Consider the following 24,000-nt stretch of genomic DNA (forward strand, 5'->3'; position numbering starts at 1 on the left):
TTATATACACTTTTCTTATCAGTTGAAGAGATTCAGTCTGAACCAAGTATCACCAAAAGCTAAATTGATACGATATGGAGGTTGATAGCCATGCCCCCAAAAAGGGGGCAAATGGTGGTGGGCGACTATGTGCCATCTTCAGAAACACGAGGATGTCCACGGTGCCTTCCATCCATAGATTCTCAATATCTTACAGGGGGGCGTATGTAAGCCCACCTCAGTCGAAGGGGGTGATTGATTGTGTCATTTGATGTGATGGGCGTTCGGTGCATGTGAGAGGGTTGGGAGCGTGTGTGGGTGGTTGAGAGAAAGGGGAAGCGAGCATGGGCAACACTCTCTGTGCACCGACAGGGCATTGGAGCGACCACTGATAGCAAGTGACCAGATGATGTTCAATCCTCTGACATGTAAGCTAACACCAATCGTTTTCGGTCCACGGGAGCTTTATCTGGTAATCGGCGTTTGTCAGTTCTCAATTCCTTCTGGTAGCTTGACATAGGGGCTCGAAAAAAAAGAAGGAAAAAAAGAAAAGAAAAGGGGGAGTAGAGAGCCGGGATGATGACTGGCAACTGCTGTAAACATGGACAATACTCTGTCAACTAGGATATTTTCTTGATATATGCCAAAAGATAAAGCAGTAATAACGTTTCATTAGGGTGTCGATCAAGCATATGTGCCATCTTCATTATAGGTGATTTAAAGGCTTGTATTACTGCTCTGCACTATTCTGAACAACAAACTTGTACACGGGTATCACAGAAATCAACGCTAAAATGCGCAACATCACGTCCCGCCCCCCAACTGTAGAAACCGTCCCACCACTCCACGTCCCTGAAGCTTCTTCGCGGTCCAGTAGGAGTATTCAGCCAGTCTTTCTCGGGAGCTCGTTAGCCAATGGCATGGCCCATCTCTCATTGAACCATATTCTCTCGCAGACCCTTGGTCCGCAACGTGACCCGAAGACCCTCCTCATAGGGCGGCACCTCCACGGACCGCGGACTCGGCGCCCTCTTGGGCGCAACTTCAGCGCCCAGCTTGTTGTTAGCATCTCCCCTTCCCCGCTGTCCCTCGAGGGCCTTCCGAAGCTCGTCGCGTTGCTTGGCGGCCGCGTCGCTCTCGGTACTACCTCTACGACTGCCGCCGGCGCTGCTGCCGCCCATATCGTCCACGCTCATACGACCCTTCAGCTTCCCCGCGAACAGGCCTCTTATGCCGCCGCGTTTGCGCTCTGGCAGCTCGTCCGTTCCCGCGCTGCACACGTAGAGGAGGTACTTCAGGTTAGGCAGCGTGTGGCGGATGTCGACCACCTTGAGGCCGGAGGCCACACAGAGGGCCTCGATGTTCTTGTTCAGCAGGAACCAGCCATACTCGAACCGGTACTGGGCAGTAGCTCCGCCGCGCAGGAAGAGCGGAAATGAACGCTGCGTGTCGGCTATCTGTGAAATATCGTCCCGAACACTGCTTCGCGATCCGTACACGGTGATGGGATACGGTATCGGTACCGAAAGATAAAACTGTAGCAAATGTGTAACCTGGGCCACGTAACCCAGTGCCGCAGACAAAGCGTCCTCGGAAGCGGTGGAGGAGGTAGGGTCGTAGTTGGTGTTGGGCAGCGGCAGGCCGCAAATCTGGAAAGTCAGAGGAGGGGCAGATGGTACCTGCGTGATGGGGAAGACGTGGGCAAGGTCTTCGCAGATGCGCCGCCGCTGTCCGCGGATCAGTTCTCCTGTCATGGAGATGGCGTCGCGGGATGCAGGTAGTTTTGCGGTGGCATGCTCAACATCTTGTTCGACGCTCTCTTGGGCTGCGCGGCCTTCGATTATGGCAGTTCGGCGGGCGGCGATGGAAGCCTTGAGTTGATCGCGCCGCGCCTCGGCAGCTCGCATCTTCCGTTGCTGTGAGGCGAGACTCTTGTTGACCAGCTTCACCTTCTCTTCCTCTTCCGGGACGGCGTCCGGGGGTATTTGTTCCAGCACCGTGTTGATCTGACCCGTCACCGATTCACATGTAGCCAGCGCATCTTGGATGGACGCTTCGAGGTTCGTGAGTTTCATCAGAGCATTGTGCGACGAGGTGGGCAAGGTAGGGCCTCGTTTCGGCTCGGGGACTCTGCTCGGGAGCTCGAGGGTGTAGACGCCGTCAATGAGATGGAACACGAGGCAGTTGGGCGGGAATTGGTGATTGATCAGCGTTCCAATGAAGTTGAGCTGGCGAAAGTCGACCAATTCTTCGAGAAGCAACAGCCACTCCCCGCGCCGCTGTGCCCAGACTTTGACGGTTACTTGAGAGGACCGAGAGATGTGGGAGCCGGCCTGCGAAAGCTCGAAGAAACTGAAGTTGAAATTCTATCCAGGCAGTAGCATTAGTGACCGACATTTCCTTATGAATCTACCGCCGGCCATCCGAGGGTTTCCATACCGTTGATCGCGTGCCCACTTCACTGATGTAGACAGGGTCGTCCACACCCTGGACGTGCAGCGAGAAGAAGACATCGGCGGCCCTGCTCTCAATGGCCAACTCCAGCTGCTTTTGACGCGTGACGGGGCTCTTGTTGGCGAGGTTGGTACTTCGTCGGCGAGGCTTCGGGGGTCGATGGCTCAGCTGGGTCAGCGTGTCGGAGGAGGCGGAGTGGTGAAGCTGGGGCGCATTCTTCAGGGCGTCGAGCTTGTTGGGGGAGCCTCTGCTGAGGTCGACGTCATCGGTCATCTTGAAGAGGTGCCGCTCGAAGGTCAGGTTTCGCAGGTAGATGCCGTGCAGGTGTCGCAGTCGGCGATTCTGGGGCGTTAGCAGAGGCCGGGTCGACTCTCTGTAAAACGACATGTTGTTGGCTGGCAGGCTGCGACGGACAGCAACAACAGCATTCCTTGGCTGGTGAGGACGGGAGAATGCGGGAAGTGGGATGTCCTTGTGCAATTGGCGGCCTCTGGCAAATGATACATGTACGATACAGCGAGCCCAATCAGTCACCTAACCCTGCTGCTGCCAATGGGTCGGGGCCTGAGCCATGCATGTGAAGTTGGACGAGTGCCGTGTTACGAACGTCTCAAGGGTGGGTGTGTCCAAGTGGGATGAACTGAGATCCAGAAGGCCTGGTGTTGTTTGTTAACCTAGCTCCAGTCATTCATTCACTCAATCTGCAGTGTCGGCATGTACCGCCTACGCCTAGCCAGTTGACACATGCCCCCAAAGCAACGTCATTAGCAATCGGTGTGTGGTCCCTGCAGCAATGCTACCCCAGCTGTTCGGTGGACCTTGGCGGCATTAGGCGGCAGAATGCACGCTGTAAGTCCCTCCAGCTTAGGTTAGGTGGGAACAAGAGAGAGAGCACGAGCAGCTACAGCTAAAAGTAGCTGCCTCGGGATGTTCCATCAAATGGCTTGAAGGTAGAACCAAGACAAGCACCGGGCAAGCTTACCACGGGCCTGCGATCCTACCCAAATACATCGGCGACAGCCGCAAAGAGCTGTTGCTATACCAGGAAACACGCCACTACTTCACACGAGATCACTGCTACTCAATTACTTGCGCGCCGCCTCCTGGCCTTTCGCAACCTTCCCCGCGACGGGGCCCAACATGTTCGAGGGCTGAAAGACGTCTCTACCACAACTCACCATTGCCCTGCCCGCCCAAACAATGAAGCGCCCCGCCAGCTAGGTTCCGGCTTGGATAGCCAAAGAATAGCCAAAGACTGCCGACATGTATAACCAGGGCTCTTCCAAGATAATGCGCCGCTTGCTCGGCCGTCCTCAGAGCGATTCCACGGCCACCGACAGCACCAACCTGGGCCCGACGACAAGCTCGCCCCTCCCGACCTATCGCCCGAGCCAATCGCAGAATGTCATATACCAGGCGTCGCAGCCCATAGTCTGCCTCGATCGATCCGCCGACGGCCGCCTCGCTGTTCTCGGTGGTCGCGACATTCTAAAGACTATACACATCGATGGGCTTCATGTGCGCGAGGGCGTCGATCTCCGCGCCTACATCCAGGCGCAACAGGCCAATAGGTCCGCCAGCCTGGGGAACCAGCTGGCTATCAAGGATGTCAAGTGGTCTTCCGACCACGAGGGCGAGCCCACCATATTCACCGCTTGCGCCAGCGGCCAGATCTTCCAGTACAATGTTAACCGTCTCGGCTCTGCGACGCCCGGTGGCACTGTCTTGGATGTCATCCAGACGCAGGAGGAGTCGCGCCAGATCAACAAGCTGGATTCCAATCCTCACAAGAGTTCACTTTTGCTGTCCGGCGGCCAAGAGGGCATCGTGCGGCTTTTCGATGTGCGCGTCCCGCAAACAACAAGAAGTGGTCAACTTACGTTTCGCGCGTTCAAGGCGTTCCAGGGCAACTCGGAGGGAATTCGGGACATCAAATGGTGCCCCAAGGACGGCTTCATTTTTGCATGCGCCACAGACTCGGGAGCCATCTTGAAATGGGACGTCAAGAAGGCAAATGCGCCGCTTCTGAAAATCAATGCGCATGCGGCGCCGCGGGGCACCTCATCGATATCCTGGCACCCTGACGGAACCCACCTGATCAGCGGCGGCTTCGACAGGAAATGCCACATTTGGGATATGTCTACAACTGCCGAGAGGAGGCAGAAACCAAGATGGACGATTTCCACACCAGCACCCGTCAGTGTCGTCTCATGGCGACCGCCATTGTGGTCTGCTACTGCGCAGGGTAAGCGAGCGGCTCAGGTTGCGGTGTCATATGGCGACAGTGGGCATGGCAAGAAATACGGTATTTCCGGTGTGCATATTTGGGACCTTGGCCGTCCCACGATGCCGTACAAGGAAATCGACAGATTCGACGTCTCTCCGAGCGCCTTGCTCTGGCATGATCAAGATCTTCTTTGGACTGCAGGTCTAGATGGATTCTTTTCCCAGTGTGACGTCGCATTTGCCCCCAAGGTCATGGACAGGCAGCCTCTCTCAAGTCTCGGCTTTTCTCCATCCGGTGATGTTGTCATGATGTTAGAGGAAAGAGCACATCCCCGAGGCCTCGCCCAACCACATCTGTACCCGAAGTCACCACATCCTTCAGTTCTAGCCCGTCTGGTCAGATGCTGAGTGTTAGCCGAAGTGACTCGGAAGACGACGTGGTCGGAAGCTTTCTTGGTCCTCGAAAACGTGGCAGAAGACGGCGGCCTAGCGTACGCTCCGCCCAGGCTTATAGTACCACACCTCCTTCCAGCACTGGCACGGAAGAGCCCATCATCTCGCTTGAGCAGGCCGTCAACTTGACAGGAACCTTCAAGCCTCAACAAATCATGGCGATTGGGCGCGTGCCTGTAGCTTCGAAAACGACCATATACCAGTATCTCGCATCTCATTATCTCGAAGCCCTGGAAAAGGGTCTACCCACAGACGAAGACCAACGGCCTCTCAATGAAAGGGTCGCGGGTATCATGGATCATTATGCCCGAGCAGCCGAGGCGGTCAGTCAGTTTCGTCTCGCCCAAACATGGAGGATATTGGCGTACGCAGTGGGCCTGCTGCTCACCCGGAGGTCGGAGTATCATCTGGAGATGCGGACGACGCGACGTAAGAACTCGAAGTCGAACGGACTCCTCGAGAAGTCGGATTCGAAAGCCAACTTATCCAAATATGGATCTCTGCCGCAACTAAAAGTAAATAGCGAGTCCTCGCCGAGAAGAGCCCCGTCGGCCTCTTCGGTGGAAAGCCGACAGACGCTGAAGAAATCCCTCTTGGCCGAGGAGATTGACAGTGAATCCAACGCAGCTACGCCGCTGGCTCGGCCGGTTGATGAAAGCACTACAGAAGAGCAACATCAGTATAGGTCTTCAGGCCAAACGCTGACCCCTGTTCAAGAGGTGGAGAGCTTCACTCTCCCGCCGAACCTGAACGCAACCCTTATCAACTCGGCACAGGCGGGTGGGCGAAAACGCCTTGATTCGGCACCACTATCTGAAATGTCGCAAGACAGTCAGATTTCAAGCACCGAAGGCTACGACTTCTACGATATGGAGGCTGTGGACGTATTACCTAAGGCGATAGATATGCCCAGGAAAAGAAAACCGCTCTCGCTTGACTACGTCGGGCCGAAAACTCCAGGGAGCAGGCAACGTATGACGGTGGGGCGGCATGATTCCGATGAGAGCTTTGCCCAGATATTCTCAGTGTCCGACACAAGTCACGATACCAGCGTGTCCAATTCTTCTTATTCGCGTATGCCGCCGCCACCTGCAAAGGGGCAACAGGAGTCGAAGACTGGGACAGGTTCAGGTTCTCGTTCGACGCCCGAAGAGGAATACGAAAGTCGCATACGAGGCAGGCAACTTGACGCTTCCCCGGATAAAAAGAAACAGTCACTTCCCCGTGGGCCCGTCAGGCAGGACTCGAGCGAGCTGGGGGAGATCTTTATGATCTCTCAGACAACAGCCACCAGCGTCGAGAGCGACTACTCCTCCCCTCAGATTTCTCACGAGGCATCGCAGCATCCCATCGAGCATCCGGCGCCGAGACTGGAGGTCATGCGGTCCATGTCGCCCCGCAAGACATCCAACGAGCGCGTTGCTCTCGGTAGGCCGGAAGAGCAGACCTCCAAGACTGTCATCGAGACGGACTTTATGCCGTGGCCGGACGATCCCGATTTCCCCTTCCCTCTGCTTTCCGATGCCAACACCAAGGCCCATGCCGTCTTGCCTCCACTGGACCCTTACAAGCTGCTTTCGCGGGCCCTCGAGTTCGAGGCGCAGCATTCCGCGCTCAACGCTTCCGCCATGGTTCTGCTGCTGAAGCCGCTCGTCCCCGACGAGGTCATCGACACGGGACAGGCCACCGCCATACTCTACCACCACCACCAGCGCCTCATGAGCCAGAAGCTCTTCGTCGAGGCCGCGCTGCTGCGCAACCTCTGCGTGCGCGACTGGCCCGACGGCATCGACGTGTGGGGCGACAACTACAACTCCATCTTCAACCGCGCGCAGCAGCGCGTCAACGTCGGCTTCACCTGTTCGCAGTGCCACAAGCCGCGCGAGATCGAGCGCTCGGGCAGCAGCGCGCAGAGCGCGGCCGCCATCTGGAAGTGCGAGCGCTGCCGCGCGACCATGGCGCCCTGCGCCATCTGCGGCCACCGCGACGCCACCGCTTCTGCAATGACTCCGGTCCCCGTCGCGGAGGCCCTGGCTCGCTCGGCGGACGCGGAGGACGACTCGGTGCTGGCGACGTGGTGGTACTGTCCCGGCTGCGCGCACGGCGGGCACGCTACCTGTATCCAGGGCTGGCACGCGCCCGTAGCAACGCCTCCTACCACGCCACCGAACAACAACAGGCAACGCACCGGCACGACAAGCGGCACCTCAACACCCGGCGGTAGTGCGAATACCGGCTACAACCCGAACTTCCTGTCCCTACTGCCGTCCCACGACCCCGCCGTCCCCGAGACCTACAGCGACGGCTGCTGCCCCTCGACGGCTGCGGCCACGCCTGCCTGCCCGGCAAGTGGCGCAACAAAGCCAGCATTCACAAAACCGAGGAGCTCGGCCGCGCCGTGCGAGAACAGACGCGGGCCGGGACCCCGATGGCGTCGGCATCATCAGTATCGGCTGCGGCGCTCCAACGACAGCAGGACCAGCCCGCAGGGGTAGGAGGTGGAGGCGGAAGCACGACGATGTCCTCGACGGCCTCGTCGCGGCGGCATATCAGCGCGGCGGCGGGCAGCGCGGCGTTCGAGCCGTACGCGGGCTCGGCGCCGGCCGTCGTGGGCGGGGTGCGGAGCGATATCGTCGAGGTGGCGCAGAGCCGGGCCGTCGAGGGGTGCGAGAGGCGCTGGCGCTCGCGGGGATCGGTGGACGAGCCGGCGGCGGGACAGGCGGAGGAGGAAGTGGTGGTGTAGGAGGAGAGAACAACGAACAACCGGACAGGCTGACGTCGAGCTACCACCACCAGCATACCCAGAGTAGCAGCAACCGGTCCACGGGCGGCGGCATCATGAGCGTGCTGAGTTCGAGTCCCGGGCGGATGAGCAGTCATCTCGCGACGGCGTTTGGGCACCATGGCCATGGCCATGGCACCAGTACCAATAGCAGCGCCAACAGCAACAGCCACCATAATAATACCACGGAGTCCGCGCCCGCGACGGCGCATGGTGGGTTCGGCGGAGCTGGGTCCGGGGCGGGTGCTGCTAATAGTGGTGGTGGCGGTGGGGGCGGCACCAAGTCGGATCGAACGGATCGGGAGAGGCGGAAGAGTGTGAAGTTTGGGGGGGTTACGGAGGATGGGCGGGGAGGTAGATAGACAGGGGGATGTGACTAGGTGATTCAGACGAGGATATGTACTTACAGAGAGAGGATTTTGGTCTGGTAGACCTATTGTCAGCTGTTGTAAGATACGTTGCCAAGGAAGCATCGGAATGGAGGGCGCGTCTCATAATCATTCACAGGGCGTTTAGGTAGGATGGATGGATGGATGGGCATTCATCATGTAGAATGTTTAGCTGATTCTTGTTCATTCGTTCGCTTCCATCCCCGAGTCCCAACTGCAATGTATCGCACACAACACATGGCATCTTAACCCCCGGTGATTTGAGCTGACAAGAGCAACGACTCAAAATATACGGAATAATCACACAACGCAGTCAGATACGAGCACACACAAAGCAGAGAAAATAGCTTGGAGTCGAGCAATATATCATATGCCATTATCGTACGGGACGTGAAGGGTCTTCTTCCAGGCCCAACCCCGCAGGGCAGGCAGCAGAAGACCCCCGAACGTGAGAAGATTTGTGTATACAGGAAGGAGTAATCTAAAAAAAGACAACCACGATGACGTGGCACCGAACAGCGCCAATCAAGACCACGGCAATCCACAGTATTTGCAATATGATGCTGCTATCCACGGCGGGAGGACGCACGTGGGATCAATCCCTGAAGTGGGGAACGAGGACAAATTATAGAAAAGCCGGCAACTCCATGCAAGTTCCCAACACCAACCTGTCTCTCTCTAACCTTGAGAACGGGGTGTGGGGGAAGACAGACCAACTGTACAAGTTTGTGCAGGTCAAAAAGTGACACTTCATGTATGCACACCAGGAAAAGAAAAATGAACACCGAAACGTTTCAACCATTATAACACAGAGAAGGAACTCGGGACTCGGGCTGATGAATCAGACGTCACCCTCTCGGCCTCACCGCCAGACAAGTCCCCGGTCCTTCTTGGCGCCGCCTGCGAGCATCGAGGAGCCACCAATAGTGATCCTACGGCTGTTCCTGGCGTTGCCGAGGCCCGCGTCTCGCTCTTTGCTGCCGCGCCCCAGCGACTTTTCGCTGCTCGCGGGGCTGCCACCATGGATCTTCTCGCCACCCCCGCCCCGCAGGCTGCTGCTAAAGCCCATGCGCCGCGCCTGGCCGGGAGTAAAGGCTCTATCCTTACTGCCCTGACTCATGTCGGATGGTGAGCAGGTGATGGGCGGACTCCTACGCCGCTCAGAACTGCCGCGCCGCAGCCGACTGATGCCATTCGTGGCCGAGGCCAGCGGGCCCGTGTAGGCGCTTGTGGGCTTGTTGGAGGCTCCCGACAGGGACCCGATCGAGGATACGCGCCTCGCGTTCGAGGCCCCGCCAATAGAGAGACGGTCGCGGCGCTTGGTGGCGTGAAGGGCTGAGCGCAGCTTACTCGTGTCGATCAGGCTCGTCTCCGAATCCGAATTAGGGCCGGAGGGCGGGCGGTTCTCGTTGTTCGAGGGGGAGCTGGTCACAAAAGACGGCGTCGGGAGGAAGGAAGGCTTCGGAGAGACGGACGTGCGACGGTAGGTCGGGGGCGAAATGATGTTAGCAGATTGCGAGAGATCCCGAAGTGGACTGGTCCGACCGTCTTCAGAAGGGGCCAGGCTCAACGACATCTTAGGGACCACTGGCGAGCCACCCGCTGTGCCGATGCTCGAGGTCCGCCCCTTCGACAAGAAGCCCGCCTGGAACCGGTTAGGCTTCGCGGCGGGAATGGAAGAGATCTCCGGTCCCAGCAGAGAAGGGCTCGAGTCGTCCTCGTTGGACAGACTCTCCAGATAAGCCGAGGCCACGGGAGGAGGAATACTCTTTTCGGGCGAGGGCTGGTCCGGGCTGACCTCGAACTTCTTAGGTGTCTTTTCGAAGTCGGCTAGGGTGCCGGATTCGCCGTCATCATCTCGCCATCGCACCCCGCGTTGCGCCTTTTTCTTCACAGGGGTAAACGAGACTCCCTTTCCAGGATTGACCGCTTTGCGGCGCCGCGGTGACCTCCTGACTGGAGATCCATGCTCTTCCACAGGTGCCGCCAACGTCGGGATGGGAATAGGCTTGCCGATATCTGGGAGCAAGTTGGCCGCCTTCTTGCGCTTGGGCGTTCCACGCTTGGACGGAGAAAACCGCTCAACGGGCATCTTGCCGCCCTCGGGCTTGACAATGTGTGAAGCGGCGGAGAAACCGGTATCCAGCAAACGGTTGATAATGCTCTTGGCGTGGGTAATAGCCTCCTGTTCATCCATGTGCATAGTCTCGGCAAGCGAGGCCATGATTTCGAACTGCGCCGTGAGCAGAACCTGCATCATACCGGCGTCTCCTGCCTTGTCTTGTTCCAACACTTCACGGTACGAGTCGCGGGCGAAGTTGGACTTGAGGAGCTCGGCTTCGCGCTGCAATCTCGAAACCTCGCCAGTATCTGCAGGGCCATTGCTTGTTGGGAGCTGGGTTATGCTGTGTTGGAGAGCCGTGTCGATAGCACGCTCCCAATTCGTCTTCTCCAGCTTCTGGTGCAGGTGGTGCCGGCTGTTCTCGAGCTCTAGCAGGATTCCTTGCGCCGTCTTGCGCATCGCCGCGAAGTTGTCGGGCAGGCAGTCTTCGTCCTCCTTGGCGTCGCAAATAGTGTCGAAGGCGGCTATCCAGGACGACAAAAGACCAATCCTTCTCTCGATGCATCGGAGCTTCTTCAGGTGGTTGACCTTATCTTCTCTCTCGGGAGCCGAGTTCTCGTAGGCGATGCGGATTCGCTGGATGCCCTCCCGGGCCGACACATCCCTCTTCTCGAGCTGCTTCTGGAACTTGGCGAAGAACTTCTTCTCGGAGTCCTTTTGTTGAGCCCTGAGGTCGTTAATCAGGGCCATTTGCTCGTCGATCTTGACCAAGAAGTCCTTGACGTGACGGTTGACGTTGAAGACGTTCCTCGTCACCTTGGTCTGGATGTTCTTGGCGCGGTTCGCATAGCGCAGGGTGTTTTGGGTCTCGTCGAAATGTACGCTCGAAGGGCTGATGCACACAATCATGACCGTCTTGCAGTTGCCTCCTAGAGAGAACTTCAGGAGTCGTGTAAGCTTGCTGTTTCGGTACGGAACGTGGGCACTCTTGCGAGGATCACAGAGGGCATTGATACAGCTACCGAGGGCCAGGAGGGATTTGTTGATGTTGGCACCCTCCATCAGGCGCTCTCCACGGTTCTTGGTCGCACTCGCTCGTTCGCTTCCGGCAAGATCGATGATGCTGAGCGTGGCCATGGTGTGAGGTTCGTTGACGGCGGCGTTTCGGTCCTTCTGCGCCACGTTGATCTGGAGCACGGCGTGGGATCTTGAAGAAGTGGCGTTGGCCTCTGTGGGGGAAACCGTGCGCCATTCGTTGCCCTGCACGATCATGTCCATGACCTCTTGTACGTCCTTGGGATGATGACTCGTGAGGCCCGAAACGGTGACGCCCGCATTGGCATCCTCCCTGAGCATCAAGCCTTGTTTGCTGCCACCAGGGACCAGCAAATCTCGGATCGTCTCGTTGTAAATCTCCAGGTAGGACAAGGTGATCTCGGTGTGCTTCTCGTCGCTCCTCTCGCTGATCTTCTCAAACAGTTCCTGCATGGTGAGGAAGATGATGCCGGGCATCTGGGCGGTGCCGGTAATGGTGTGCGTTTTGCCGCAACCGGTGGCGCCGTATGCGAAAACGGTGGCATTGTAGCCGTCGAGGACGCTGTCCAGCAGGTTCTTGGTGGTGCCTTCGTAGACTTCGTTCTGTGTGGTGTTGTCGTCGAAGACGCGGTCGAACGCGAATACTTGGTCTTTGACCTTCTTGCCGTTGGGGACTACGGACTTCGAGAACTTCTGGACGGGGTTATCTTCGGGAGGGTCGAATACTCTGGTGGTGGGCAAGCATCGTCAGTATTCTTCTCCGGGCTGGATTGGGGTCAATGGTGGGCAGTACTCACAGACACCGGTCATCGACGACCTTGATGACGGATCTGATGCCGCTCTGCTTGAGCTTGGGTGTGGGGACGCCCGCTAAGGAGCCGTCTCCCAGAAATACTGTGCCATCGTCACTGCGGTGCAGCTGTGCGGCTTCCCTAATTGTGAAGGGTCGCACTCGTACTGGTTGCGGGTCAATGACCTTGGTCGGATCCGAAGCTTTGCTGTGTAGGCAGGTACTCACCAGCGACTGTGATGGATGAAGCCCCCGGGTCCGGTATTGACATGTTGTCTGGGGTTCGGGCACATCAAAATGTTGCAAGATGGGGCGGCAGGACGTGGGAGCTCTTCTACGGTCGGTGGGTGGGAGAAAAGGCGGTGGTGATGCTGTTATTGTTGTGATGCTAATTGTTGGGCGACCCGACTCGAGGGAGCGCGTGGTGGTCGTCCAAATCGTCTCAAGGAAAGTGGAAGGAGAAGAAGAAAAAGCTGCAATGGCAATACGATGATGTATGTAAAAAAGCGCAAGAGAGTGGTTTTGGTATGTTTCGGGTCGGCCTCTGCGTGCAAATGGGGGTGGGTTGCAGTCCGTCGTCATTTCACGCTTCGAGACGGGGTCTTCAGCTCACTTTTTGTGTTATTAGCACGGCGTGCTTTTGGTGCTGTTTTCGGGCTTAGCGCCTTTACCACAGCAACCGGGAGCCAAAAGTGGTAGCGTGCTAGCCTGGCAAAAGGAGAATAGTGGGGCCGTGGTGGGGAGCATCAAAACAAGACACAGCTCCAGTGCCTCCAGTGCGTGGTGCCTTCTCCAGCCAACGCCCGTTGAATTGATTCGTAGCCTTGCCAGCTGTCCTAGCGTCCCCTTAGGGCGGCCTTGGCGCCTAAACGTCACGGGCGGCGGCTCCATTTCCAGGGGCATGGCAAGAGATGAGACAAAATGCAACGGATGACTCAGTCAATTCGACATTCACGAGACACTGATTGCCTATTCTGTAGAAAGTAAGTTGGGGGACGTCTTTTTCGGTATTTCCCACATCTGCATCCAAGTGAGGAGGGCACCGCTTTCCTGGACATGGCTTGTGACAGCCATTGATGCTGAGCACGAGACGTTGTTGGCATTGGCTTTTCTGAATGACTCTGATCGGAGGGATCGCAACGATTGCCCGTCGCGAATCTCGAGGCTTTTTCCAGCTCCGCTCCAGCATGCCCACTTGATACGTAAGCAGAAAGATCCGCCTCGAAAACTGCCCAGGACTCAAAGGGGATTAGCTAGAGCGTCGCCGTGCTCGATTGAAAGAACCATGACTTGCCGATTGATTGGTCAGTGCAGTAATCGCAACCAGTTCCTGTTGTGTCCGTCCACGCCCGCATGTCAACAATGGCCCTCGATGAACGACATTACTTATCGGCATAAGAGCCTCGGCTCGAGCCTAGATTTCAATCATGTCGCCAAATCACAGCGCTTCTTCGAGCTCATGTCTCCCGTAATACTTATCTTCCAAACTCAGACTTCCCGATCATACAAGTCTAAATACAGCCACTTAGCCACTGAGATTTGCTGCAGACCCAGTGAATTACCTTCGAGATCTCGCCATCCGAGCTGGAGTGGACCATTACGCTTACTAAAAGGCACTGACGAAAGATGGGCTTGAGCACGCTCTAGTTTCTGCACGTTGGAATTAACCCGGATGCACTCCGCCTGACTAATTGCGGCTGGCGAGCTGGTGGATGAGAACTTGCAGATGTCTTTGTTGGCACCCCAGTTGTTGGTGGTGAGGCTTTCTGGCCATACTTACGCTGGTGCGCACCTGATGGCCGAGTTTAAGGAATGCGCAAGTTCGAAGAATGCGGCACCAAACCCCTACCCTCTCCGATTATCCGATTGAAACCGCACCACGGCCAAGGAACGGCGCAGTCTTCGCTGTGTTTGCTCATGGGTCGTTGGAAATTCTTCCCCGGGCGTAGCCAACATGTTGTTGCACAGTTTTATGTCTTCCCAGTCTGACAACAGCCGCATTCGAGCTCGAAGGGGCAATCAACAACCCCTCGGAGAATGTCCTGTCCCACGATGGTGGAATTCCATAGATTATAACGATAAAAAAGTGATGATGTTTTCTCCAGTGTACCCATTGACTGTATACGTTGGGGCCATACAGGGGATTCCTCGGCCAGCAAACTGCCTACGTTTATGGAGAACACCTACTGGAAACGTTTTTACGTTGACTTCACACCAACCTCAAGACCGTGACGATTTTTGCAATGGCTGCCTACATCTAAGCCATCATGCTGAAGCTATGAGATCTTCAAATTATATCCAGTGAAACACAGCCTTCGTCCTTACCTTGCAAACCCTCACAGAACTGAACCCGAGCAACTGTAATCATCATGGAACCCGCCGATTCCGGGGCAGACCCCGGCCGTCACCGAGATGAGCAAATTGCAGCTCAACTGCACGAAATAAGCCAGTAACTGGAGACTCTTTCAGCCATCCGCTTTCCTGTTGAAGATCCAGCTAGAGGCCCTGCCGTATGGCTGGCGTACATAGCTAGACAGATTGAAGCTTACAAGCAAGAGTTCGAAAATGTCGAAGAACGCAACGAAGAAATATTTCTTCCACGGGCTAGAGAAAGCAAGGAAGATATTGTAAAGAACACTGGGATGTTCAGTGTGCTCCCCAAAGAGTTGCTAGGCATGGTCGTGAAGGACGTGGTGAACACTCCAGAGTTCATTCACTTCCTGTACGATCCCGCAAGGCTCACGATTCAGTGCCCCAACCTGAATAGAATCTATTCGATCACCAGCACCTGCGTCTGCTTTTACAGAATGTTTAGATCCGAAATCGCTCAGACACGCTTTGTTTAAAATCATGCGAAATCGGCCAGGTGCACCCTCAAAATCGTCAGCCCAGGTCCCCCTGAAGACGCTGAGTTCGAAAAATACGGAATTGAGAGTCCTATTGCACACGAGCTCCGCGCCTGGCTCGCCCGGGCCAACGTCGGACTGGATCCGTTCAAAGTACTCCTCACGATCGGCGGTGAAGCCCGCCTCGCTACGATCCCTTTCAAGCCAGAAGTGGCGCTTTTCTATCTTGACGGGTATCTGTCGCCGGCCTTCCATGGAGCAGGTTCGGACGAAGCTAAGAAGTTCAGCAGAAAAGAAGGGACTTTCGATTGGGCAGACCGCGTGCATTCCGCTCTCTTCCCTCTATCCCAGGTAGAAGAACGGCTAAGACGCCTGATAGAGCTCCGTGCCGGGGGGAGTTTTGAGCTTGCCCACGCTCCACAAGGCGATCCTAGACACGCAGGTATTCTTCGAGACCTATTTGGATCTTTATCGGATTATGAGTCAAACTTTGAAGAATGCCAAATACTGGTTGGCCCTTTTCACCCCTTTTGGAAAGCCCCCAAAATTGGAAGAACCTCGCTGAAGGCTATACAATGGATTCAACCCTTCCCCTCACCCACCTCGAAGAGGTCAAGATCAGACCGGATGGGGAAGTGAAGGACAAAGGAAACATCAGTGATGGAGAACAAAACGCCAACCAATATATCTACCAGCATATCGATAGACTTCGAAAAGCCGTTGAAGAAGCGCGTACCAAGCTTTTCGAGGATGGCAAGGGGAGGAGATGGTTGGCTAATCTAGCGACTGGGAACTACTCTGGCCCCAATCCTATTTCCGAACGTGATGAGCGATATATTAACGCGCGCGAGTGGCTCTATAGCTCCACTGGGCGCGAATTCCAACGTTCGGATGCTGGGAGAAGATGGCTGGAAAGCCCCCGGTCGCAGAAATTCCACCTATACCCCGAACTAAGTCACGACGAAGAGGAGAGAAACGACACAAAATGGAAAAGAAAGGTCGTCGCTTTAGACAGGGACCTCCATTATCTAGAACCTAACCTAGGATCCAAGATTAAATTTGTCAGGTTTAAAGGTTTACTTCCGCATGGAGACAGTGGTTCTCCTGAGAGGTACGAATATTTTGGTTACGATCAGGAGATGGGAAAGGGAAACCAGCCAATACAAAGGTTGGGGCCAAGTTAGGCATAGAGGATTGTGGGAGACGAGGACCAACGAGCTGCGGGGGTTTCCAATCATTGACTAAGGGCAAAGGAGAGTTATTATTGGCCTACATTAGCTCACCGTAATGGGCCTGGGTTTCTTCCAGTCACTCGTTTCTCAGAGTACCTTATCACAGTGGCTCCTTTCTAGAACTTCCTTTCTTCCGACAGCCTGCTTCTATTACACTTTCTCGTCACTCTTTCTGCATTATCTTATATTGGGCCTCGTATTTTATAGGGGGTTCATACTCTTAATATTTGCAAGTAACCACTATTTTATCGATCCATAGGGATCTACGTGGTCACTATATTCCTTTTCGCATTTTACATTGAGTATCATGAAAATCAGGAGTGACAGAGGAACCAAATTGGAAGTGGACATTCTACTGGCTAGCATTTGAACGCCGCTGGAAACCCTCACTCCCCATGTTCCACCACCGAATAGGCGCACATCGATGACCAAGCTCGAGAAATACGGAAGCTAGATAGATGCGGCATTAATTACTGACTCGATACAAACATCATCACAGTCCAGTGATGGTGTAGCGTATGGGATGCTTGCTTGGGCGCACGCGAGAATTCCTTCCCGGAAGCTGCCAAGGGAGACCTTGCACTACGCGAAAACATTCTTGCCTAATATGAGGTCTTCAGCAGGTGTGGGGAGTAGGAATTGTTCTGTGGCAGGTCAAATGCCGCTTCCATCGATCTGTGGATCTAACAGATAGAGCAAGCCATGCCAGTTGCGCACCGTCGTGAGATCTGAGCAGTTATAACTGAAGAGGAAAATGGGCTGCTGGCATGATGCTTATGACCGCAAAGCACGACCAACGTCGGCGTGAAGTATCACCAGCGAGGCAAACGAGTTTGGAGAATCGAGGAATCTGTTGTCGTTGGGAGATAGGGGGAAACTTCGTGCCATGCAAGCATTCAAAGTGCATTTCGCCATGATGTCGCAACCTATAAAGCCAGCGTAGACACATGGGCCATAGATGTTATTCTTTCTCTCTATAAACCAAGCATAGTCAACTCTCCTATCCAACATGGCAGCACCTGGGACGAGCCTGGATGCAGTGGAAGCATCTTTGCAGCGCAAAGCCAAGGTTGTGTTCCAAGAACTCTTCCGTGTCGTCTCCGCCGTTGAGGCCAACCGTCATGGCCCCGTTCAGAGACGCGAGGGCGACCCGGTGCTCCGCCATCTGGACCAGCTGTCCGAAGACGACCCTGTTTTGCGCGACATCAAAGACGGCACGGATTCCATCTACGCCAGACTCAAGCCGCTTCTTGCAACCCGTCCCCAGGATGCCGAAGCGCAAACGGAGATACGAGGGAACGTGAAGCTCATAGTAGAGACACGAGACAAGGGCCAGCAGACCGAAAGATCGAAACAGGATCGAGGCACACAAACGTTGTCTACACAGCCGGTTGACCTCACCGAACCCAAAATTCTGGACCGCTTGTCGGAAGACGTAGGGATATTGACGGAAAAACTTCCCCGGGAAATCCTAATTGACATCATGGAGGTGGCGCGCGACACCTTCGAGTTCATACACTTGAAGTATGGGCCCGAGCCCAGAGAACCATCATACCACTACTGGCTCGATTGCCCCAACCTGAACAGGATCAACGCCATGTCTAAAACAAACCAGTACATGCGATACTTCTCCTCAGGGACGGACGAAATTGCCCGGACAGCCGATCTGGAATCGCTTTCTGATGCCTCCGTTGCATTTTTCAAATCTTTGTTTCCCGGATATGACGTATCCGAGCCGTTCCCGAAGTTCAACGGACTGCCGGATCCAATCCGTAGTATGCTTAACACCTTCATCATCTTGGGCCACCAGGAAAAACCTTCGATCGTTCTCTGGCTCCAAGGGGTTCCTTTCCAGCTAAACTGCAACCCGTCAAAGTCATTGGTTTACCTGGACGGGTTCGTGGATGAGTGGCGCAGTCTGAGCAAGGAGGGCATAGCCGCGAGTGAGACACCTGATGGATACGTCAACATGCTGACAAGGTTTCCGCACGTGCTGCTGAAAATTGACGAAGTATTCAACGGACTTTGTCGCATACTCGCACCAGATGAACACGAATTAGCGGCGCCGGTCTTGGGTGGCGCAAACACCCTTGACAATCTCATCGAAGCCTGGAGATGGGTCCTGGGCCCTATAATGAGCTGACAATCAGGCGTTGAATGCAGAATTCTCGTGGGCGATTACTGGCCCCGTGAGAGAACCAGCCCCGAACAGGTTGAACATACCGTTCCTGATAAACACCTCGTCAAGATCGACCCGGACGCAGATCCGGAGCCTTCCGATAAACATCCAACCTATACGGAACGGAAACGGATGAGGTATATCCAAGAATGCTTCACAGTTCTGTCCGAGGCAATCGAAGCCGAACAGGTCGACCAACTCACGACTTTGGCACAAAGGCCGCCCGGAACCGCATCTTGGCTAAACGGAAGAGAATCCATGCTATTTCAAAATGGCATGATCCATACGCCCTATCAATGGCTCTGTCTGAGGGGTCGAGCCTTCTTTGATACCGAGACCGGTAGAGCATGGCTGCGAGGCGTTGACGGTCGCAAGCTTCTGGCGAGGTCGTGGGGTTATCGGTGGCTGGGAGGCGAACAGGGCAGCCAATGGATCCAATCTGCGGATGGGAAGAAGTGGGTTGCGGAAGAAAGAGATGCGGTCGAAGGCTTTTACGCATCTCAATTCTCAAAGGAATGGAGACGCACCGCCAGCGCGAGGAGATGGGAGCAGATCAATTATCCAAAAGGGGTTCCGCATTCGACGGAACGTTATAGACGTCGGGTCCTGCAGGAGGATAGTTGGGCAACCACCAATGCTATGAGTGTAGGCATGCCGCACGGAATCTCTTTCTGGAAGTTTCGTGAGGGGCGCCAATACTTGGACGGCTATGAAAAAGAGAACCAGAGTGTGTGGGACAAAGGCAAGCAGCCGGACGTTGGGGACGACAGAGGCGGAAAGAGCTGGTTCCATAGGGGCATAGACTGGTCTGATTCAGGCTCGGATTCTGACGCCGATTGAAATCAAGTCTACTTCTTCGGTTGGTATCATCCTCAGCCATCTATGCAAGGCTTTGGGATATTCGAACCTCCCGCTCTCGACGTTGACTGCGAGAAAGCAATTCATACGGACCAAACACCGGGATTATGCTCCTTATTTCTTTTCCCTTCAATTTCGTTGCTGAGATCTGGCTTTGCTTGTTTCTTTCCTCGGGTGTTTCTTGATGTTGGGCATTTACTAGCCCCAACAAGTGTCACTCATTTATATCTTCCGGCGCAGTGGTGGTTTCCCTTCAGTCTCGTCACAACATCGATATCCATCAGATTCCCGCATCATCTTCACGATACGGTACTCATATGAATCTGTCTGCTTTCTTGCTATCCGGTAGCAAATTGTTGCTTGTTTTCTCCTAGTCACTCATTAATCCATCTAGGCATCTTCTAGTCAACCGGGTTCCCTCTTTGTTCTCCTTTTCTTCTTCAACTAATAGGACCTCGGCGTCTGTCACATTCGTTTTAGAAATACTACCTTAAATTGCAATTAGACCTCTTTCGCAACTCAAAGTGCTGCATATTGAATCTCGCGAACTGAAAGCAGACATTTGCTATATTATTTAAGTCCAACGAAATTACATCCGGAAGACTGTCCGGTAAAATGCAACGAGGTATGAACTCTATTGCTGTCGGACCTCCACGACCAACTTGGTACAGCTCACCCCCTGAAGTACCATATCTAGCCCAGCATTGATGTCCCCCAATCCTTTGCCCACCACCTTTGGCTCCGGACTCGGTTTGATAAGCCCCTTGCCAAGGCTCTCCCTCAGCCACGTCCCCATCCAAGACCGAAACTGCCTCAATCTTACCTCTTCCTCGCTCGACGGCACCAAGAAAACCGTTTCCACACCCTCGACAACTTCCGCATCCTGCGGCAAAAGAGGCGCCGATCCAATCACGGCCTTCCCCTCGACGTCACCAACAAAAGCCTTGAGCACAGCCTGGCACAGTTCCAGCTGCCCCATAGCAAGGAAGCAGCGCCGTACCACCACCCCGTCCTCCCGCGCCGCCGCGACGATCGCGTCCACGACCCCCGGGTCCTTGTAGTCGAAGACGCGGTCCGCGCCCAGCGAGCGTACGCACGCCGCGTTCGCCGGCCCCGACGTGGCGTACACGGCGGCGATGGGCGAGTCCCGGTCTTCGCGCATCAGCGCGGCGGTCTGTACGCCCATGGTGCCGACGCTGGAGGAGGCGCCCCAGATCAGAACGGCTTCTCGCGTTTTCTTGTTCTGCTTCGGCTGGGTAGGGGCTATGCCAGACTTGGGGACAGGAACAGTGAGGCCCAAGGTCTCCCAGGCATTGAGGGCTACCACGGTGGCCACGGGCAAGGTCGCCGCCTGGTTCCAAGACAGGTTATCGTCCCGAAGGGCACGGCGTGCTGCCAGGGAACGAGGCACTTCTCCTGAAAGACGCCGTAGTCCGGCGCGACCGAGTTCCAGTAGGAGGCCGAGTGGGCGGCCACGCGGGTGACCCCCGGCTGGAAGCAGAGACCCGGAGCGCCATCGGCAGGACTCGTGGGGACCCCGTCGCCCACCTCAAGGACCAAGCCCGCCATGTCGAAGCCGGTGACGGTCGGGTAGGTCGACGTGAAGAGGCCGAGGTCGCGCATGAGGCCGTCAGCCGGGTTGAGGGCTACGGACTTGACGAGGACCAGGAGCTCGCCTGGGCCGGGGTTCGGGGTTGGTCGGGTTTGGAGCTCGAGCGGTTGGCCTTTGGCTGGAGAGGCGGCGGCGAGGTGGGCAGCCATTTTAGGATATGAGTTTTCAAGATCAAGGTAGACTGATGTGGGTGATGTTTTCATTCAAAGTGACCTTTTCCGAAGGCCTGGGAGTTCTCGAATTCAAGGGGGCTGAATGAGTTGCACCCATTTAATTCCTTGAGAAGCTGGGGCCTGCTCGAGGGCTATATATACACATTCTCATCCTCCCACTGCGTACACGTTTTAACGAATGTTTGTTTCCGTACAGACTTTCCGAGAGATTCGCGGCCCACCAGGTGCACTCGTGTGTGAGATACCAGAGCTGAAGACCATCAGCCAATCAGAGGCTTTGGTATCCGAGCATTGGTTAGCGTGTGAAGCCCCCGTTATCCGAGAAACGGCTAGTCTCGTGGGGCCGTTTTGACCGCAAACCACGTCAGACCGGTGCCCCCCCGACTCTTTCCATTCCCTTTTGCTTTAACCTCCGACGAAATATCAACAACACATCGTCCGGCAACCCAGTCTTCCTACCTAATCATAGCGAGCACCCGGAGTCCTTGATTCGTCCGAGGTCCACAGTCCAAGATCAGCTTCCCACGCCACTACGCACCAAACCACGCATGTTAACATGTCCCCGACAGACCCAGGCGAGCACCGGGGGCGCAGATCTACACGGAGGTCGAGATTCGGGTGTCGAAATTGCAAGCTGAGGAAACTCAAAGTAGGTTGTTCCTCTGGTTTCCATGGCATACATGTAATGGCGCCCAACATGTCGCTTACGCAACTCCCTGGGTTGGCCGTGGTAGTGCGACGAAAGCAAGCCGCAGTGTAAGAGATGCAGCTCATTTGGGGTCCTATGCAACTTCGTCTCCAACTCGTCGGATCTTCAGCCCCTGGCCGATGATTCCTTGAGATCATTGGCCACTCGGCGAAGACCTAGGCCTCGGACTCCTCCCACCACCGCGATCTGGGCATCTGACGCATCAACCTCTTTTCAGTTGGACGCCAAGTGTCAAGAGTTCGTAGATCGATATCTCGGTCGAAGTCTCATCACCCCGGCCGACCCAGACATGAGGCAGGTTAATCGCAGACTGCTCATATTGGCTTTTCATGTAAGTCTTCGTTCGCAAGTCGTGTAACAAGCCCATCTAAGACCCCGAGCCAAAGCACCCTTACTTGATGCATGCTTCTATAGCGGTGGCACTTGCATACGACCGCCACTTGAAGCCCACGCCAGGCTGCCGTCGCACACTAGACGAATGCTATCACTGGTCTCGGAGTACAGCTCTCTTGAACAGACGGCTAAAGGAGCCGATCAAGACCAAGGACAAAGATCCCATCTGGGGCGCTGCTGCTGCTCTCGCAGTACTATCTTTCTCGTCTCTTGACGCTTCTGCGCCAGAGGAATCGTGGCCCTTGAAGCCTTCAGACTCAACTGACCTGGAATGGCTACGCATGGGCAAGGGCAAAATGTCTCTGTGGGACCTTGCCAACCCGCTGCGGCCAGACAGCATATTCAGCATCATGGCGCCGACTTACGCCTACCTACACGCCCCTTTGCCGGATAAGGCCATATACGATATATCAGAGACCTTGGCTACCGTGTGTGGCCTTGGCGACTTGTCGACGACGGGAAACAACCCGTATCTCCACGCTGCCCACGCAGTATCCCAGATCCAGGACCTCCCGGATGATCAAGTCACGATAGGCCTGACGGAACGCTTCACGGGCAGCATACAGGGCCCCTTTGAGTACTTGCTGCGAGGAAAAGACCCCGTCGCGCTTCTGCTGCTGTACCTATGGTATCACAAAGCGGGCTGCTGTATATGGTGGATCGGGCTTCGAGCGAGGATAGAATGTCCTTCTATATGCGCGTACCTACGGCTATACCACAAAGGAAACAGTACCGTGCAAGCCTTCCTCCCGGGAGGTCCTCTTGCTGATAGGGGGAACCAGTCTCGATCTGACTCTCAACTTGCGGATTTCTCCCTTTTCCCGAAACGTCAATAGAAAATACTGCTGCACTCTGAATCTAGGACGCCCTGACGCGAATCGGATCAGACTTAGTATCCATATACCCTTAATTTGAAACACAGGCTTCTGTCCACATGCAATTGAGCACACCCGCAACGACGTGCCCCTAGATGACGCGACGTCGGAGCGGTTAAAACGGAAGCCGTCGGGGAAGAAGCACGACAGTGGCGACGGTGGGCCGACAACTCCGAAGGCAAGTGACCCGGAGACGGAAAGAGAGTGTGGTTTCTGTGAGCGGCGTCCTCGTTCCGATGTCATCCATGGCCGGGTTCCTGTTGGTGACTTATCACTGTAACTGTCAGATGGTCAAGCCTCGAGGTTTACCCAAGATGGTGGTCGTTAAATATGGTGCATGCGTCCTTGGCGGGCTTGAACACGATCCGGCACGAGAGCTTGAGCTGGCTGTCAAGAAAAGGGGTAAGTAAGTCTTAATTTAGGAATATTGCCAAGCGTAAGCTTGGCCGCAACTGAAAGACACGAAGCACCTGGAATGCAATCCTGGAGACAGATATTAAGTCCAAAAGAGGACATATTGCAGTCCGATACGGTAAGCGACTCGCGGATACACAATTTAAGAAAGTGCCCTAAAATATCGATGTTGATCGGATCGGGATGGACGTTAGGGGCGGGTGCTTGTGGGAAGAAGATATTGATTCCCCACTACCTACTTCTTTCTTTGCCTTTTACTTACCCTCGGATAATCGCAGAGTGGGAAAAGAAAATAGTTGGGGCAGAGTCCAGTAAATATACTAGTCGCGAACACTGACAACGTGCATCTTGTTTTGTGCATGAAATCCGTTTCGTGTACCGTTGGCTGCCCGTTCATGTGCAGAAAACCCACCCCGAAGGCGCAGTGAGGTCGGCCCCAGCCGAACCAGGAACATTTCGACAATTCCAAGTTTTGTGTAGAAAAGGGTGACGCGGCGGCATAGGGCATAAACAAGCGCACTTCACCGGCTTGGGTAGAT

The 24,000-nt window shown here is 55.3% G+C and overlaps 7 protein-coding genes across 7 annotated transcripts; 4 read left to right on the forward strand and 3 right to left on the reverse strand.

Annotated features, from left to right (window-relative positions):
- Positions 1-911: 911 nt before the first annotated feature.
- PG986_002279 (UV radiation resistance associated protein) lies at positions 912-2,820 on the reverse strand (the record flags this gene model as incomplete). The annotated part of the gene is made up of 2 exons (XM_066838501.1): positions 912-2,345; positions 2,419-2,820. The coding sequence occupies 2 exons, from the start codon at positions 2,818-2,820 to the stop codon at positions 912-914; spliced, it is 1,836 nt and encodes a 611-aa protein (XP_066707394.1).
- An 876-nt stretch (positions 2,821-3,696) lies between these two features.
- Positions 3,697-8,256, forward strand: PG986_002280 (uncharacterized protein; the record flags this gene model as incomplete). The annotated part of the gene is made up of 3 exons (XM_066838502.1): positions 3,697-4,678; positions 4,978-7,461; positions 7,523-8,256. The coding sequence occupies 3 exons, from the start codon at positions 3,697-3,699 to the stop codon at positions 8,254-8,256; spliced, it is 4,200 nt and encodes a 1,399-aa protein (XP_066707395.1).
- An 889-nt stretch (positions 8,257-9,145) lies between these two features.
- On the reverse strand, positions 9,146-12,441 carry PG986_002281 (kinesin family protein; the record flags this gene model as incomplete). The annotated part of the gene is made up of 3 exons (XM_066838503.1): positions 9,146-12,107; positions 12,178-12,337; positions 12,399-12,441. The coding sequence occupies 3 exons, from the start codon at positions 12,439-12,441 to the stop codon at positions 9,146-9,148; spliced, it is 3,165 nt and encodes a 1,054-aa protein (XP_066707396.1).
- Positions 12,442-14,539: 2,098 nt separating this feature from the next.
- PG986_002282 (uncharacterized protein) lies at positions 14,540-16,200 on the forward strand (the record flags this gene model as incomplete). The annotated part of the gene is made up of 4 exons (XM_066838504.1): positions 14,540-14,619; positions 14,671-14,892; positions 15,037-15,458; positions 15,584-16,200. 4 exons carry the CDS (start codon positions 14,540-14,542, stop codon positions 16,198-16,200), a joined length of 1,341 nt encoding a protein of 446 aa, XP_066707397.1.
- Positions 16,201-17,257: 1,057 nt separating this feature from the next.
- On the forward strand, positions 17,258-18,391 carry PG986_002283 (uncharacterized protein; the record flags this gene model as incomplete). Its single annotated transcript, XM_066838505.1, has 1 exon — positions 17,258-18,391. One exon carries the CDS (start codon positions 17,258-17,260, stop codon positions 18,389-18,391), a length of 1,134 nt encoding a protein of 377 aa, XP_066707398.1.
- Positions 18,392-19,919: 1,528 nt separating this feature from the next.
- Positions 19,920-21,046, reverse strand: PG986_002284 (GroES-like protein; the record flags this gene model as incomplete). Its single annotated transcript, XM_066838506.1, has 2 exons — positions 19,920-20,636; positions 20,672-21,046. 2 exons carry the CDS (start codon positions 21,044-21,046, stop codon positions 19,920-19,922), a joined length of 1,092 nt encoding a protein of 363 aa, XP_066707399.1.
- Positions 21,047-22,177: 1,131 nt separating this feature from the next.
- On the forward strand, positions 22,178-23,008 carry PG986_002285 (uncharacterized protein; the record flags this gene model as incomplete). The annotated part of the gene is made up of 1 exon (XM_066838507.1): positions 22,178-23,008. The coding sequence occupies one exon, from the start codon at positions 22,178-22,180 to the stop codon at positions 23,006-23,008; it is 831 nt and encodes a 276-aa protein (XP_066707400.1).
- Between the last annotated feature and the right edge of the window lie 992 nt (positions 23,009-24,000).

Source organism: Apiospora aurea (genome assembly GCF_038362705.1).
Source record: "Apiospora aurea strain CBS 24483 chromosome Unknown utg000001l_segment0_segment0, whole genome shotgun sequence".
NCBI lineage: Eukaryota > Fungi > Ascomycota > Sordariomycetes > Amphisphaeriales > Apiosporaceae > Apiospora > Apiospora aurea.